General features: G+C 41.0%; 1 protein-coding gene across 9 annotated transcripts in view; it reads right to left on the reverse strand.

Moving 5' to 3' along the window:
• The window catches only part of pde4d (phosphodiesterase 4D, cAMP-specific), a 207,250-nt gene that overhangs the window by 14,964 nt on the left and 172,862 nt on the right, over positions 1 to 19,424 (reverse strand). For all 9 annotated transcript variants that reach the window (XM_004547216.6, XM_076890942.1, XM_023155644.3 and 6 more), the window contains 5 exons: positions 9,872 to 10,063; positions 7,173 to 7,209; positions 7,013 to 7,089; positions 5,260 to 5,309; positions 1,110 to 1,222 (listed from right to left, as the gene is read on the reverse strand). In XM_004547216.6, coding sequence (XP_004547273.2) covers positions 1,110 to 1,222; positions 5,260 to 5,309; positions 7,013 to 7,089; positions 7,173 to 7,209; positions 9,872 to 10,063 — 469 coding nt within the window. The remainder of the gene's footprint in view (positions 1 to 1,109; positions 1,223 to 5,259; positions 5,310 to 7,012; positions 7,090 to 7,172; positions 7,210 to 9,871; positions 10,064 to 19,424) is intronic.

The following is a 19,424-nucleotide window of genomic DNA, read 5'->3' on the forward strand; positions in this document are numbered from 1 at the left end:
ACATCACCACAGCCCAGAGCTGATCAGCATTCAGAGCAGCACACTAACACTCTCACACACACGGACACACACACGCAGTGGAAGCGACTGAGCATGCTCATACCAAAACTCCTCGCTTGCATGACGATGCTATCGCTAACATATATAAATGGTAAATGGTAAATGGCCTGCATTTGTATAGCGCTTTTCTAGTCCATAGGACCCCAAAGCGCTTTACACTACATTCAGTCATTCACCCATTCACACACACATTCACACACTGGCGATATAGACCATACAACATAAACAGACCAATGTGCGGTGCAATGACTGACGAGTATTAAGAAAGACATTAAACCACATAATCAAGCAGCACATAGATCAACCACACACACAAAAACAAACAAAATGTGGAAGAATCAAGTTTCTACAGTGCTGCTTTTACAGTGGGTTCATAACGAGTCATTATTAGGGATGAGGAGGTCTAAAGACAATGGAATTATGTTTAAAATCAACTACATCGACAGCCTGTGATACAATGGATCTCACTATTGTTTGTTAGTTTGCTAATGCAGTGCTAAAAGTGACATAAGCTTTGTCCAAGAAAAAAACCAAGCCATTACGGCATTTAAACTTATACAAGAGTTTTGTATAAGATGAGTAAAATGACTCTATTTTTACATTTCTTTTTCTTTTAGATGGACGTGTAAAAACACAGGCGTGGGTTAGCAACATGACAACTCCCATGAAAGTGTGCTGCACAATTTCTTTTTAAAAGATATATAAAGTTAATCATTGAACGCAGTTCTGTTAAGCAGTCAAGCTTCATTTAGTAGTTTAGCTTCTTAGCACTTTCAATCTGCAGGAAACTCTGTATATACTGTAAATATTTGTAAAAGTGCAACTTCAAGTAGAGTTTAGCACATACAGTGTACTGCATGTCCCACACAGCATCAGCACTACACTATATTTTGCTCAAACGCCACAAAATTAAAACAAAGCAGACAAACACTAAAGTGAAACCCAGGAAGCAACTTCCACATTACAGAGACAGAGAATACTTATAACATATACTGCCATGAATTTAAAAAAAAAAAAACCCACAACAACAACTTTTAAGCTATTCTTACCTTGTTTGAAGCCATCTCACTGACTGAGTGTCTCGTCTGCAGCGTCTCCAGCTGGTCCAGGCACCAGTCCAGCTCCTCCAGGGTCTCAGTGGCCAGTTTCTGGTAGGCCTCCTCTGCAGGGGCAAGACAGGAGGGCAGGGGATCAGTAAGGACCCGCTTCAGAGGGCTAGTGGACGGTCCAGGCCCGGGGTCTCCCACCCCACAAACAGCTAAGCTGGGATACCCCGAGTAGACACATGGGTGACTCTTCATACTGGACAGGTGAGCCAGCTGAGGGGGTAGGGGTGGGGGGCGTGGGAGCAGGGCCTTTATGTCCCGTATCCTAACCCGCAGATGAGCAGAGGTCAGCTGTAGCCAAGCTCATTGATTCCCCATGGAGAAAAGAAACCTTCACCGCAGTCCCACAGTTCCCGGCTTCTTCCTTTTAAGTCAGATACAATCCCTGGGAGTATGGCTGTGAGAGATGGATGGCAAACAGCCACCCCGAGTCAATTCAGTGTGTCCAGATGCTCGTTAACAGTAAGGAAACATCGGCAGAGAATAGAGACGTAAACCACAGAGCAAAGAGAGCAACAGCAGAAAAACAGACTTCCTCACTATCACTCATACACAGCACACATATTCTACTCAGTGATCTGGGTGTATAGGGTTTACTGTATGATTCATAAGAGAAGTATAATTCCAGTCATGTAGCAAGATGAACAACAGTCTGCTTAGCAGGCCCATGTCTGCCATAGGAGGGATGGAGCGAAGACGGGGATCAGGGAAAAGAGGATCCAGTGAGAGGCTCAGAACCAGGCAAGATCCATGTCACTATTGTCCAGGGTGGAACAAACACAAGATCGTTCACAGCAACTTGACATGGTTAAGAAATACATCTCACAGACACACACACATACAAAAACACGGACACCAACAGACGCACACATGCATACACATGCACACTCACACCAGACAAAATGCTAACCATAACACATCATGATTTTGTCTCCATAGCCTCTCTGCCAATGAAAACATCCATGGTATCCGGGAAGCAAAGGGTATAATCCAGTGCTGTGTGTGTACGCTGGACAGTGTTTCCTATGGATGCTGTGTGTGTGTGTGTGTGTGTGTGTGTATAGGGGGTGGGCTGCTGTTGCTTCAGCGTCCCTGGTAGCCAAACGTGCTGCTCTCCCCAAGCTGTACCTAAAGCCTGAGAGGACCGCACTGTGGATGGGGAAGGGAGATCATCAAAACATGGACTGGACTGCTGGAAGTGAGAAGCCAGAGCTGGGAGCTCCCTATACTGAGTGTGCATGCATGCCAATATGTGCTCAGCATACAAATACACCAAAAGAGAGAGGTAAACAAATAGATGGCAGACCATATGGTGAAGATGGCAGCGGTTTAGCGTGATGAGCCCGACATCGCAGTGCCACGGTATCCTTTTCTTTTCGTTTGAGATCAAAGACATGCACCTCTCAAAGTCAGCCTATGTTAGCAGAAAATGTCACCTTGTCAGAAGCCAATTAATATTGATGCCTTAACTAATTTAGGAAAGCACACAGGGGTTTAATGCAATGTGATCTGTGATGTGTGGTCACTAAAGCCATAATTCAGTTACACAGACAAGGCAGCGGCAGATTAAAACACACGAGGACTACATTTAGTTTCGTGATGCCATATCAACTTACCATTTGTAGGAAGTGTTTAAAGTGCCTTAAAGCCTTTGGGAAACACTGCTCTGTCTTCATATTGACTTTACTGATGTAAATGTGTACAGTTAAGTTTTCAAGTTCATAGCTCTCGATTGCACAAGTAGGACAAGATAAGTAAATTTTATTAATATCTCATGCTTTATATTTGGAAGAGATGCACACTAATTTTGTTACCATATGGGTCTGTTTTGTGCACAACAATGCCTTTCTATGACCTCATACTCTGAACCCCTATCCCGCTTCATTGTCTTTGACAAATCTTTCCCACCCTGCTTCCATTAGTCCCCTTCCTCTCCCACACTTCTCCACTGATCATCCTTCCCCTCTTTGTCTCTCTCTCTCTCTCTCTCTCTTGCTCCTATTTTTTGTCTCTCGCTTCGCTTCCCCTCAGTCTCCTTTTCTCTCTCGGTGTCTCTCTCCCTGGTGTGGTGTCAGTGGCTGGGGTGCTACTCTTTCTGACAGCAACTGCACTGACGTCAATGACATTCTTCTCATGCTTAGTGCGACATCAGACACCGGCGCTCAGAGAGGCCACTCTGCTGCACAGACGCAGGGCTGCAGCCAAACTATGTACCGGAACAGCTTGACAGTGAAGTTGGAGTGGGAGACGATGAGAAGAAGAGAGAGGAAGAGGAGCAGCAAGGAGGAAAAGGAAGGAGAACGCAGAGCTCGGGAGGAAGGACAGCTCTTGTGACACTGAGTTTAGCATCAGCTTTGAAAATAGCTTCTGGCCGCATCGCGTGCAATAAAAAAAGGAAAAAGAATGAATGTAACCAAAAACATAATTCTACTGTGTTGAATACTGAATGCGAGTGACACGTGCATCTCTTTAAACTCACCTCAGTGCCTAAATGTTTAAAAAGCTGCCATAACCGTTTGAATCAATTATGCAAATTACTGCCTGCCTGCATTGCTTGAAACTTGAAATCGTTGTCTGTCTCTCCCTCTTTACTTTAACCAGCAACTATTCTCATCCACAACAGGTAAAAGGTCAAAGAACTATTAGTGCATCTTTCCGATAACAGAAGAAAAAAAAAACTGCTCTGGCAAGCAGGGGCAGGAAGCTAAAGATGGAAAGACAAGCAGAGGAAGGGGCAAAGAGCCCTACATGCAATCTCACTTTTATTGACCAGCATCTTCTCCTTGACTGATTTACCGACTTAATTTTAATTATACTCCCTTTATTGTCTTTCTCTGCAATGCGACTTGTTGCAGGCTCAATAAGCCTTTGCGTTACAAGTATCAGTCAATAGTCTCAAATAATTATGCTCATGACTCACAGCTGTCACCAGTTTATGGCAGGGCTGTGCACCAGATTATTTTCTAAATATAGCACGATGTCAGTGGTTCTTAATATATAAGCAGGTTGGTAAGTCTTGAGATTTCGATTTTAACATCTGTAAGGATTGCCCACAAATACAAGAGTAAGCAAAAATTTGGCACCCTTAATAAATGACTATTATAAATATATAGAATAATATATAGTTTTGTCCTTTTATTGAGCATATCTATGTCCATGTGTTTGTGCGTGCGCGCTCATGATCATTTTACCGAGCAATGCACAGTGAAATTATTTATTAATGGTGAAGTTTATTTGGTCTTTCCTGCAAACACAAGCTGGGTTGCAGCCATTGACACTGCTAAAAAGCAAAGTGACTGTCAAGGGCAAGTCTATTCTAGCCAGCTAACACTGTCTGTGCCATGTCTTCCTCACAACAAAAACACTTAAAGCAGACCAGACAATCTGTGCAGTACAGGGTATCTGTCCAATGTGTTCAACACATTAGGTTATCCAAGACAAGTATTACTATATATATATATACACACACACACACACAACCTATTAATCTGTTATGGGAACAGTGATCTGTCTGTTGCTACAGCCCCATGAGTGCTTCTTAGAATAGAGACGTGTTACCAAATAAAAACAAACACTTCACCATACTATCGGACAGTCTAATTATTGTTGCTGTGAACCACTTCTCTGTGAAATATACAGTTCATATTTATATTCTGGCTCATGGGTTTGTTTGTTTGTTTGGACTTATTGCACAACTTTTTGTGTGCTTGACAGCCCTTCATTGTTATCATATTTATCATCTTAAAACTGATAAAAGACATCATGATAATGATAGCGCTTCCGTTTTGTTACTATAAACTATTTAATCCCAGTTTCAGTTATGGATGAGACTACTCTGGTAAGGCTCTCCTTTTAGTTCTACTCAGAATTGATCACCAGCTTTTAGACAATGAATGAGCCATTTATTACATATTTTAAGTTATTATCTGTATTTCACTATCGTTGCTTATCATCTGCTTCCGCACTAGAGATCCCTGTGTGCCAAAGTGAGGTAAATACTGCTTTACAAAGTGCTGTGAACCACACGCGTACACACAAGGACACACAGTAGACAAAGATATCATCAAGTCATGCCGTTCTTCTGTCTACGTACCTGTGAAGGTGGTCTTGGTGATAGGTGGTGGGTTACACATGGGTGATCTTCTGTCATGGGGGAAACAAAGAGCCACACAAAACAGTCGGTTATTAACTCTAAAAATAACAGTAAGTAAAGAAACGTAATCTCCTTTTGCTGGTTTTTTGTGACTATTACAACAGTCACACTGTTGTTGTAATACTGAATATATCCAGCAGAGGGCGAGCAAAGCCCGACTATGTGTGAGCACTGGAGACAGTGCAGGCAGGTGAAGGATGTGAACAGTAGCGGTTCTTGATACGGGCGACACGGGCGGTTGCCCGGGGCAGCATCGTGGTGGGGGTTGGCATCACGGGCATCGGCAAAAAATTTTTTTTTTAAAAATTGCTCGTTCTCATGCTGCCCTGACGTCATGCCAGCGCATATTAGGAATGGCACAGGCACCGATCGGTTTTCTATCGCCCATTTGCTGGGAGTAAGGGCGCCCTCCGTTTGCAAGGTGCGCCTGCTGCGTGCGGCACAGGGAGGAGAGGACGGGGCGGCGGGGGATTCTCTGGCTGGCTGAAGCAGCATCTAATAACCAACTCGCAAAATAAAACAAAATAAAAACAAACAAACCAACAAAAACACCAGACAAACAGCCTGCTGCTGAAGTCAAAGTAAACTTTACTGTCATCTCCGCTACATACAGTCCAGTATATAGAGAGACGAGACGACGAGGCTCCAGTTACAGCAGTGCAAGTAAACAAACAATAAATATAAGAAGAGTAAGAAAATAAACATACACTTTAGGACCAGGGGTAAAGAGAGGGGTAACAATTTAAAATTTCTATTTTACAGTTTGATGATTTAAAGTCTCAAACACACAACCCGTCGAAAGGGGAGGGGCCGGCTGCTTCGAAACAAAGCACATTTCATTCATAGTGTTGTAAATCCAAGCCCATTATGTATTGATGTTTTGAGTCCTGAGTTGTGCGAAATCCCAGAAATAAACCCTAGACAAAGCGAGTCTGTGAATTAAGGTGTAGGTCTATTAGGTTATGTCGTGGCGATCCTCGAGTTGGGGGATTTGTGTTCATATTGGAGTGCAAAATTAAAACCAATGGAAGATGGACAAGAAAAGTTCAAAGCCATCAGGTGCTCAGTTTAGAAAAAGGAGAAAAGAAGAGGAGGAGAAACGAGCAAAAGATACAGGTAAGCAGATGTGTCATTGGATAATGGCAGGTCATCCTGAAACCATCAGAATCAGAATACTTTATTAAATTAAGGAAATTATGTGGGTTACAGTAACAGACTAAACTCCAAACAATACAGTATGTTACAGATTTTAATATTAATTAGTCATTGTCAGTTGTTGATTGGTCCTGTTCTCATTGTATGATGAATTATGATGGCTGTTTGGTAGCCGTTTGCATACTATGCATACTCTCTCTCTTTTCATATGTGTGTGTGTGTCTCTCTGGTGAAATTCAGTATGGTTCCGACAACAGTTTTTTGTTAATGTACAATCCTTAATATGTTTTATGTGTGTGTGTGTGTGTGTGGGGGGGGGGGGGGGGGGGGGCGCCAGAGGGAGAGTTCGCCCAGGGCGCCAAACAGGCTAGGACCGCCACTGGATGTGAATGACAAATTACTGCCACATGCAGAGTAGAACAACTCAGCCATAAGGTGACTGTGATCAGATATCATAAGCTGGTCACACTGATTATTAGAGTCCTCTCACTACAGCAAGGTTTTGTTTCAGTAAAGCTTTACAGCCTTCCAAACTTACTTATTGGATGTTCTGTCTTGTTGTAGGTTAGTTAATGCACCAAAGTTGTTTCGTACAGTTCTCAAGCTTGCAAGAACCTGAGGGGGACATGACAGAATTGAACGTCACATTATGGCAGTATGTAAGGCGTCAAGACATCAAAACTGGTGCAACCGCTCACCTGTGCAAAGGGTGTTACAATCATGTCATCACCATGACTGGAAGAAACAGAGAGAGTTTTATGTTAGACGCAGACTCACAGTATAATGATAATGATTCAGCAGCAGAAGGGTGATTCATTTCCATGCCTTTGTCCCTATGTTCACAAATCAGAGGAGGCCATATACTTCACAATGTTCAATAGTTTAAAGGCAGTATTAGGCTTCAGTGAGAGAACTGAGGGGCTTTATTGTTGTGTAACTGTACACGTAAGGTAGCTCAATGACATTTGCAGTAACTACCAAACCTATTCTCATGGTACTGGATAATGTAAAACATGGAAGCTGTTTTTGCACCTCTTCTTTCCATTTCTTTGCCCCTATCTACACCTATAGGGATCATTAAGTTCTTCTTTCATGTTTTTACTGACTTTTATTTACCCAGGTAAAAGTTAGCTAAGCACATTTCTGTCTTGTCTTCACTGATTGCCCCCATTTTTTTTTATTGTCGCTAGACACGCTGCTCCTGGAGCTGGGGTTTATGAGCCTTGCTTAAGGACACCTCAGTGAACACTGTTAAGGGAGAGAAAAGCCTTTCTCAGTCAACCAAGGTAAAATAAATTTAATCAGTAAACTTTGAGTCAGTACCTGCTGACCTCCAAGTTATGTGAACACCATAAACAGCTTCAGGTGATGATTAGTGTCACAGAGCCTCTTTGCTTTACTGCACTGCTGAACAACCCCACGGCTCTGCTCTGCGAACACCTGGCAGCACCAGTGCAGTAAATACTGCAAATTTTGGTATCGATCTGACAGCAAATACAAGGCCAGTAATGGCACTACCAATACTGATACCAGTAGTTTTAACCTAAAAAGGCAGCTTATGGGAAAGCAGTCTATTTCGATTTATAAAGCAAATGTCATCAATTTGCAAATTCCACTAAATAAAAGCACTTTGGGTCGACTTCTGTTTTTTAAATGTAACAGGCAGGGGCGCGACGGGGGGGGGGATACATCCTGTCCTACCTCTATTTCGAGAGAAGCTGGGATAGGCTCCAGCCCCTGTGACTGTAATGAGGATAAGCGGAAGATAATGGATGGATGGAATTTTGAGTTTTCCTATAATTTCTGGAGAGTTCTGAACTTTAGAGGTCGCTGAAAACAATTTCCTTCCATTGACTTGACCTGGATTTATGTTTATAAAGCTATGCTATTAAGTATTTCATAAAGCTTTCTTATTGTACTTCCAAATTTCATCCTGTAAGATGTAAAAGAGAGAAACATGCAGGTTTTTTTAAAACATGGTAACTAGTGTAATACCACAGAGCAAAAAGCAGCAGCAAGAACAAGGTCTAAGGTTACTGCAACTCCTTATTATTCATCCTTTTGTCTATTTGTCATTCCTTCGGGCAGATCCAAGTGCTCTTTTTGTCAATATTTTTATTTCCTGTAGCACAAAGTGTACAGTACATGTAACTGGATAGGCACCATTGTGTGGGAAACACGAAAGAGCTATCAATATATATACTCTGACCCTGGAGATACCAGCTGATTTGTGTGTTACTGGGAAGTCTGAGTTCTTTGCTACAGCTGTAAGATAATGTAAAATCACGATTATAAAAGATAAATGATAAAACAAAGACATAAAAGTGAACATTTCAGAGCACAAATCCTTCCCATTATCTTTAGGAGACACAAACCAGTAACTCTGAGAAAACAAACCTATAGACGGATGCTTGTGAATGGTTTGTTACACCGTGCCCTTTCTGTGCTGCTGAATGTGGCCAAGAATAGATATGACACCAGAATCATCTGCAGGCCATGCACACGTTCCATAAGGCCCAAAGGATGGAAGCTTTGAGACCTGGGGACTGTATTACAGGGCGAGTTGAAAATACCTGGGACATCTTTCTGTTACATGGCTCCACTAAGCCTAACAGCCACAACAATGCTAAGCAGTCACAGTGACCCTGACACTGCTTATAAACACAGTAAGTCAATCCACATTTTTTGGGCTTAGCTGTGTGCAAGTTCACGTAAAAAGCTTGGTGCTGTCGCCAGATGAATAATCGCAGACACGGACAGCTGCACATTTTTTCATATGAAGAATAAACTTTAATCTAGGAATAGTACGACGAATTAAAAGAACATAATCAAGGCTCAAAGCAATACAGATACTGCAAGCAAAGCCAGAAAGGAAAGACTGCACACTCTGTCCTGTCATTAAAGCAAAGGAAGATATTTCTGCAACTACATCTGTTTACGCTATAAAAAGTGTTTCTTATATGCATTCAAAAGGTGTGTAGGACATGTTTATCCTTATTCCTTCAGCTGGAACCATGACCGAGAATCCAAATTCCTCTCAAAACTGGAGACACTCACACTATCCCTGCATTGAGCAACACAGGATCTTCTAAAAATTGTGCTGCTATTTTTTTAGAGAATGGGTTGGTCAGCTGGTCATGGTTTTCTGTGATCTGTTATACCCAACCTAATGTGCTCTGATGCCAGTTATGATTGAATTATCATCTTTATATAACTCTTTTAGAAGTAAACCAGCATAACTTTGCAAACCCAGATTTAAAACTAAAGTTATCTCACTAATCCCAAACTCTACCGGTCTCAAGTTCAAGCTGAAGAAGAAGACATTTATCAGGATTCAACAGGATTATTGTTAATTTTATGAAAGTTGGGATGGAAGCAGAAGATACCATTTACTCACATGTCACTGGCAATGGAGGAGTTTCGCGACATGGACTTGGGTGAGAGGTCATAGTCGCTGTCAGAGCGGTAGAGGAATGACTCTCTCCGTTGACTGTGGACAAAATTGGCCTGCAGGATGAGGCCTGAGCCCGGGCTGGCCATTGGGTCCAGGGGGCTTCGACCTGATGATGTGCCATTGTCCACATCGAAACTGTAATTAGATAAAGAGAAAAGAACAAATATCAGAATCAGTATGTGAAAAAAGTTATTTGATCTTGCAAAGTGAGATTTCTACCACTGACAGATTCAAGCAAAATTTCTGAAGTTCAATGGTGAAAAAAAGGAAGGGAAATTTCCAGAATAAAACCCAATTATCTATGCTTCCGGAAAACACAGGATTTATGTACACATTAGTCACATGTTAGCGATGCTGATGACTTTTCATTGCAGCACCAGGCTCTCATGTCCACTGGTTGGTTTGGTAAATCTCCAAATCCATAGTTAGGTTCATACCAGACATGGTTTTAATTATTAGCATAGACCGTACAGAAAAGAAGGCCTTTATAATAATTTTTTTTGATTTCTGGTTGGGGGACTTTGTGAGCAAGACTAAGCCATTACGCTGAGTTTTTCTCCCCCAGAGCAATATCGCTGACACAGCCCAAGTATCAGCCTTACACTCCTGGGACCATTCATTATGCATGGGCTGTCTCTTTCCCACTCACTCTCTCTGTTATATGTTATAATCCAAGTGTCACTGATATCCACGTGATGTCCAGTGTAGGAATTGCATACATGGCATAGGAATAAAATAAAACAGAAGAATTTTGATGTGCAGTTTTTTCTTAATCTGCCCAATCTAATGTGCATAACATGCTGGACTTATTTTTCTTTTTAAAAATGTCTTTGTAGGGCTTAGCTTCCAGGTCTGAAAAGCAAAGCATACAACCTGCATTCTGTTTATTTGCCAGCGGGAAGCAAATAATGTGGCTCAAAAAAAGAAATCCAGCTGTAGAAAGGTCAATGTGAAAACAAATGTATGTTCCCCTTGGATAATTACCACGGTAAAAACTTATTAAATGGAATAAGATAATCATTTTGTATATTATGGTACCTGCTAGTGCCCATGAGGGTAGTAATCCAACATACCTATTAGAGCTGGCCTACTTTGTTACTCACATGTTCTCTTCACAATCAGATCCACATCACACTTTAAAATCTAAGCTGGTGACAGACAAAAAATGTCCATGTTGTTTTCTATAGTCTATGATTCACAACGAATTTAAGGGAGAGATAAAAGTATCTTATCACCCCAATCACAGTCACTTAATTAATTTAAGATTGGATCATCAACATAAAATAAACTGCGTAATTCTGACGCATTTTTTGTTCTCTTTATCTGAATGAGCCTTACACATTAGCTTTGTAGAGACTAGCTTGCCTTAACAAGTCATTACTAGCTCCACTTGGCTAACTAGCATGAGCAAAATGAGCATATGGCTAATTAGCATATTCTTACATAATGCTGTTATTCATCTTATATTCTTACATGTGCCCTGTCCACCAACACAAAATGTGCTCTTAAAGAAATAGTTCAACACACAGTCACACAATCCCTCAGTTTTTCTCCCTTACGTGCTGTTGCATTTGACTTCAGCAGCTCTAGGGATAACACGCTCCCCCCATTACCCAAGGTGATGAGCTTTGAAAAAGCATAACGCACGTCTACTCCATAGGTATGTCAGCCCCACGGGTCCACGCTACTTGTGGACTGTTGGCTGATATTAAATTACTCACGAGTTTCATCTATTACAATTATAATGAGCCATCCATTTATTATGTAGCTGATTATGATTGGTGGCAGGCTAATTAGCACATCATTAACAGTAAACGACAAATGTTGCACGATACAGAGCCATCAAACATACAACTACAGACATTAACCTTTGTTTAAAGACTGCACAGAGAGCCACTGGGAATACCCCTGCTCCAATAACGCCACTGACTCATAGCTGAGAGGTATTTCTTAACCAGTGACACCATTTCCGGCTGGGACGTCATGGTGAGCTTCTTAGTCTCCTAGGTGATTGTTCACCCAGGTGATGACTAACGCTAATCATCAGGGATATCTGCCTTATTGCTACAGCTACTAAGCAGTCCCATAATCTTGTCTGGTGTAAATGCAAAGGTCAGGGGGGATTCCCCTCAGGAAGCTGCTCAATGCACATAAGAATGACATCTCTATCATTATAATTGTTATCTTCTTGATTATCAGCATCCTCTGAAATAAAACTAACACAGATTTAACCTGTCAGTGGTGTCCAGTACTCGATCATCTTCCATGTGGAAGAGCACAGGAAGCCAAGAACAGAGCGAGCACTTCGAGCGTGCACAAATACATGCTTGCATAGTATAGAAAGCATGTCCCTAAAACATTACTGAAACATTCCTTCTCACTACAAAATGACAAATTATTGATCTTGTACGATTTCTGCAGTTTATTTCCCAACTTAACCCTTCATAAGTATCATAGAGTCATAATTCTCATCTTTCAGGAACCATTTTAATGTTCTCTCTAGCCCAAATTGGTTGAGGAGTTACGGTAACCTGAAACACATAGTAAAATCTAGGAAGCGCTGATTTTCTTACTGTGTTTAGACAGCAGTGCCTTGTGAGTGCTTTGGGCTACCGTGATACACCAAATATCTTCACAAAGCTCGTTTTCTCTTCTTTCCGAAACCGTTTGCATTTTGTCTCTTGCACAAATGGTAAAGGTGTTACAGTCGTTTGAAGACTGCTTATAAAATAGGCCCGCCGCCGGGTTGATGGTTACAAAAAAAAGGGGGCTAAGCAAAAGACAACTCACTGACCCAAGAGCTACATCTAATGACTTTATAATGACAAAATCTGGGTTTTTGTTTGTGAACACGAGGGACTTTGTGAGGAAGAACAAGTCATCATGCTGAATTTTCCTCCCCCAGAGCAATATCGCTGACACAGTCCAAGTATCAGCCTTACACTCCTAGGACCATTCATTATGGATGGGCTGTCTCTCTCTCCCACTCACTCTCTCTGTTACATGTTATAATCCAAGTGTCACTGATATCCATTTGATGCCCAATGTATGAATTTCATACATGGTATAGAAATAGGAATACAATAAAGCAGATTACGTTTGTAGTGCAGTTACTTTGTAATCTGCGCATCTAAATGGTCAGATACCCAAGGTAATACACAGGACATGCTGGGCATATTTTCTACAGTAATTAAATGGTTAAATGTCACCGCTGTAATCTCATGGAGTGGCAAAAAGATAAACAAGTGCAAGCTTTGATTGTGGAATTTGATAGCTTGGCTATCTGCCTTATGCAAGAAAAGGCAACGGTATTGCCCTTGTCACCTTGCAAAGTAGTTTGCAGTCATGGTACATGACTATATCCATCTTTCTCTCTCACACACACAAACACATGCCTACTCAAACTCTTATAGCAGCTCTTGCCTTGCATATCACCCCATCTCCTTCCCAAAGTACTTCTCTTCTAGAAGTGTGTCACTCTAAACCAGTTTTATCTTCACTCACACACACAACCCCCTTTTCCACACACTTTTTTTATCACGTCAGGTAATCGATCTGTTTTCCTCACTGCAGGTGTGAAAACACATACTCACACAAGTGACTGATAAGTTGGCATTCCTTGCACAAGTCGGTCCGTTCTCCAGCTGCTCTGTAGTGAAGGGTTAATGGGTGTGCGGCTCATGTGTGCAAACAGGACAAAGATGACACCGTGAAAGTGTTGAAAGAGAATACTCAGCATATGCGTAACGACCGATTCATTATTGCACCTACTTTGACATCACCGTCTACTCCCATTTGCGCCTAAAACCAGAGACACGTAACCCCTCTCCCAGCATGCGAGGGTATGTGTACAGTGTCATTCCACTGACACACCCTGTTCAGGAATGACACAATGGATCTATGTGCTTGAATTAGTGGGGTATTGAACGGGCAATGACATCATAGTGGGAATATATAGCTTTTTTCCTGCGTTCAGCAAGCAGAAAACAGAAGAACAGAATAACGTCAACACCCCTATGACTATGTTGTGACAATCAACAACAACACATGAGTAAATACATGAGAATTACTGTTAAAAAAAACAGGGGGGAAAACCCCTGTGTTACCTCAGGGCTTAAGAGAATGAAAATCCTCTGTTTACCCAAAAAGGAGTGATCCAGAACTGAGATGTATATAATAGGCAAGGAAATAAACATTTGATCTGCAAGCACTAGATTGATGACAGAAAGCTCTTTAATAGAGTTCCAGACATCCCATCTGCTGAACATCATAAGGATAACACTTGTCTTATTCCACATTGAAAGGTTTAAGGTTGCCTCACTATTTTGTCTTGGACAAAATAAGGGACAGACGAATAGATAATAAGAGTCCAGGCTAGTTTTACACTGGCCTTTCCTTTTTTGCACATGGTCAGAAAGCTTCCTTGGAATAGGTTTGTCAATTTGGGTTAAAATGCCAAATAGCTATAGTTATACACAAGTTTATAACAAAAACTTCATTAAATGCACTTTTCCAACCTATTAATTTATATAAATATATGTCTCTCTATTACACATAAAGCTCAAAATCAGGCCTGTGTGAGAAGATGATTCACTGAAAAAAAAAGAGAAGAGGACACACATGCTAACATAAAAGTACCTTATAGAGTGCGCGGCATCCACAGTGCGCAGCTACAAGAGCATACATGAATATTTGGAGCAAAGTTTCTCACAGGAGTGGAGTTTCATGTTTGAGTTTGGGTTGCATGGGGGGAAAAAGGGAGGGTGGACTGTTGCCAAAAACCTTTCAAATTTACTGTAGCAAAGCAGTGGTCCATTTAAAAATAAGAAACTTTAAGCGCACTGAGATAGATGAATAGTGGCTGCTGTGACTTTCTACTGCAGGACGTGGCTGGGTCACATACATGCCTAAGGACACTGCACAGCTCTTTTATCGCCTCTCTTTTTGTGTCTGGCTCTACATCATTTTTGTCTCCGTCAGTTCTCCCATTCTGTCCGTCCGTCTCCAGCACACACTCTAAATGGCATAGATCACTGACTCATTCATTTTTAGCCCTGGGTCACTTGAGCAATTACAAACACCACGGGAGATGACGTGACAGAGCTACGGGGAGATGCACTGGAGAAAGAGGTCAGTGCACAAGTGTCTTTGACAAATAATAAGCCGAGTTGCAGATAGTGAGGCTCTGTTTTTCCAACAGTCATTCAGAGTTGGTGGACAAGAAAATCTGCACCAGTACCAGACACAATACGTAATGGAGACACAATGTTTTCCTTTGAGTTTATGCACAGTGTCTAAAAAGATCTCATAAACTGAAAAAAAGTGAAAGGGATCATTTTTAAAATATATATATAAATAATCAAATTGATGCATATTTAAATGTGGAAAGTGTGCAGTTGTGCGAATCAGAACAGAGACGCGTTGAAGCAGACAGAGGAAAGATGACACTGGATTTATTTTAGAAAGCCGAGGGCACAGAGGGGAGCAGGCAGCAGAGTTGGACAAGGAAAGAACTGTGCATGTATAAGCATTCAAATGTGTATGTATTTAAGAGGATTGTGATCCCGTGCATGTTTGTAGGCGTGAGGTACATGATCCTGAAGTGTGTGGTAAACCTGGCCCTGCTCTAAATGCAAAACAACCACCCATGACTTAAGATAAGAAGAAAAAAAACCCACAGTACTGTAACATCCACAGATGGAAGAGTGGGCACGGATGACACATTTGTTGCAGGCATATGTTGAATAACAGAAAAGCTATGTTTGTTTGCTGGAGATACTGCAGAGCCAACACCTCTGCTTGATGGTATCATCAGTCCTAAATGTACGTGATTTATTTTGTGATTTTTCACCACTGAAAAGCACACAGGCTAAACACAATGTGCTCTGATAAAAAAAAGTAGCATATGTCTGAAACTTTTCTTTTCTTTTTTTTTCATATGTCTGAAACTAAAATTATGATAGTTTAGAACCTGTCTCGGAAACGACCATGTTGTTGGGTAGTACATGTGCACCTGGCTTGATTTTAGTTTCTATGAATGCAAACTTTTTGAATAGTTGTTAAAGGTAACACTGGATGTAATGCAAATACAGTACAGTACAGTACAGTACAGAGTGACTTGACTATTTTGCATACTTAAAATAAAAGCAACAATTTTTTTGAGGTTTTAAAATTATGTCTAAATTCTTCATTCTGAAGTACAAAAAGAGCTGTTTTGGTACTGTTAGAGCTGGGCGATAGAACGATAACGATATGTATCGCGATATAACTTTTACTCGATAGAGAAATTAAGCTATCGCGATAGACCTCGCCGCTCTCGTCCTCTTAAAAAAAAAAAAAAAAAAAAAAAAAAGGTCAGCCAATCTAAATTAAGTAGCGCAGAGCCGAACCAATCACAGCCGCAGCGTCACGTCGCGTGACTTGTTACGTACAGCACAAGTGCCAAGCCGCACGTGTGTTTGTTTGGGAAGCAGCCAGCGGGTAATGGAGCCAGCGCGTAATGGAGGAAATGAGTGTGCCGACTAGAAAAATCAACCGAGCGTGACCGAAGAGAAAACAGATGATGGTTGCAATGCCGGAGAGATTGTCGAACGGAAGAGCCATAGAAGTTCCGTAGTGTGAAGGTATTTCGGCTATTTCAAGTCTGACAAAAAACAGAGTAGCGTGCACTGTAAATTGTGCCGAAAGCAAGTCTGGAAATACAATAAACTGGTGCATGCGTCACACTGTGCGCCACGTTATTGTTTCGGTGAAATGAATTTCTACAATACTGTTTCTGTTAATTGTACTCTCTGCAGTGTTTAAATGCTTACATATACACACAGTTACTGTCCCTCCACACATACGACTCGGTTCTGCTTCTATGCCCCAGCTTTGTTTACTTTTTCCCACCGAGGCTTCTAGACTTCTGATTGGCCAACATTTCTGCACGGTTAGGAATCTAGCGCCACCTGCTGCTTTGGCATGTTCATAACAGCGTTTTCCTTCATTTCTGCCTTTATGTGTGGACGGGATTATTTTTTAAAACGAAAACGGAAAATCTCCGTTTTCAAAAATACCCGTGTACGTGTGGACGTAGCCTCAGTCTCTGACTGGAAGCGCTAATTCGTCATTCGGCTTTTGTCAGACTAAAGTAACTGTTAAAACTGTTTGAAAAGCTAAGCTATACAACAAGGAGAGATTGAGAATTTCCTTTTAGTTCTCAGTTTATTTGATATTGACAAAAGTTAGTCAGTTTTGTCTGTTCTTCTGTAACACAAACTAAGATTTATTTTTAGAATTAATATTTTGTTTCTAAGTGGAATTGACAATTTAGTCTGTTTCGTTTGTTCTATTTTGAAACTTAAACGCTTTAGCGGCTGCCTTTTGTGTAGTTTGCAATATTTGCCTTTATTTATCTGAAAAAGTCTCATGTTCCTTAAGTACATCTACCCTGTTGAACTTATTATGGGAAATAAATATTTAAATAAAAACAAGCTGCTGATTATTTCACATTTTACTTGTGAGCAACAGCACATTTAAATCTTACAAATATAGTTATTTGGCTTATATCGTGATAGATATCGTTATCGCCTGAAATGAAAAAAACATCGTGATATGAAAAAATCTCATATCGCCCAGCTCTAGTACTGATATTGTATGTTTTAGTAAACTGAAACTAACTATCATAAAATAATATTTAAAAACTGTCTACAAAAGTTGGACGTAACCACAGACACGTCACCCGCTTATTAGTGAAGTCCCATCTTGAGGCAAAGATGACACCGTCAAAGTGTTCAAGCATAAAAATCAACATATGAACATAGAAGTTTTCAGTCTTGGGTAATTAGCAAAGAAACATGATGTGAGAATATAATTAAATTCTTTATCAGAAGGAAAGTGTGATTTTTTTGGACACTTGAACCTAATGTTAGCTGGTATAATGTTAGCTTATAACTAGCTACTGTTGCTGTAGCAACTCGCTAACATTTTTAAAGAACATACTCCTCACAGTAGCACATTTCTGACCGGTGAGCACTCATTTATTGTGTCACGGTGTTATGATACCTCTAAGATTAAGTTGTGATGAGTCTAGAAAAAGGAAATTCAGTGAAACGACTCTGACTCTAAAGGAAAGAAATTTAGCTGTGCGAGCATCTGGGGCTCAACCTTCTTCTCTGCACAGGCTTATAAGCACAATGGTGAACCTAATAATGGGAGAATGGCTCCCTCATGTCTGCTGTTCCGCTTTTATACTAAGAGACCTGGCCAAAATACTGTACCATGGTAATGCTCAGCACTTTCCCTGTCATATTTTATTAAAAATGACAGAAAAGGCTGCTTTCAGATTAAATTAACAACAACAACAACAACAACATGAGTAACTGAAAAAACAGACTATGAGGAGGCCAATACCCTAAATGCATTAGGTCAGGCTGATAAGTGGCAGACTACTCGCTGATAACCAAGACACTCGTCATCTATCTGCCCCGTACTCATGCACAGCCCTTCATCGTCACACATTCATTGGCACAAGCAGCTTTGCAAATGCACACACATTACATGAAATTAGCACTCATCCGTTGGCAAATGCATCAAAAATCTGTCTTTGGCGTTTAAAATCATCACTGAAATTCACTGTGTCACTGACTAGTGAATTTTAGTGATGGTAACATTTTATATAGGAGTTTATTTAAGTGTAACTCTAACATAGAAGAAAGCAAATTGTAATGTCCTTGTTTTCAGTAAAGCTTTATGTTTGTTTGAATTTAATTCCCAGCTTCTTGCAGTCTCTTGTTTTCCCACTTCTTCCATCTGGTTTTTCTTGCCCTGTCAAATACAATAATGCCAATCCTTCACTGTAAGCTGTGACACTACCTTAGCGCACACTCTCTGCACCATTCAGAAAAGTCAGTCAATCATGAAAGACTGACAAAGACGGAGGTCACCATGGCAATGCTGCGTCATCTCGGTTCACATATTTCAAAGCAAAGCAACACAGCTCTGCTCCTACATACATTGAGCTCCACTTAAATATAGACCTATTTTCAGTCTAATGCATCATCTTAGGACTGGCTTGCTAAAGGTCAAACCTGGGAAAAATGTTTGATAACTTGCACATTTTCAGGCCCTATGACAGGCCAGACACGTAACCTTTGGCATTTACTGCCTGCCTGAAATGCTCAACGGGGACTGACAAAAGCCAGATGCAAACGCTCAAGTTTAAAATCACACATTTCCTGCTCTTTCATTCTTTATCTGATCACACCAGATATTACTGATGATTACAAAGTGGGTGGAAAAGGGGAAAAAGCACTTCTTCAGGTATGAAGTTAACCAGATATCACAAACATCCGATCCTTCCCATTTCCTTATCCATCACCTCCAAAACTCAAGCCATGTTTACTGAGCTAACACTCTGATGGATACCAAAAGTCCATGTACACAAGCCTACATTTGCAAGGTTGGGTGGAGAGGGGTCTGTTTGAGTTTGTTCAGGTCAGGGGACAGATCGCAC

Source organism: Maylandia zebra, linkage group LG12 (assembly GCF_041146795.1).
Source record: "Maylandia zebra isolate NMK-2024a linkage group LG12, Mzebra_GT3a, whole genome shotgun sequence".
NCBI classification, from domain to species: domain Eukaryota; kingdom Metazoa; phylum Chordata; class Actinopteri; order Cichliformes; family Cichlidae; genus Maylandia; species Maylandia zebra.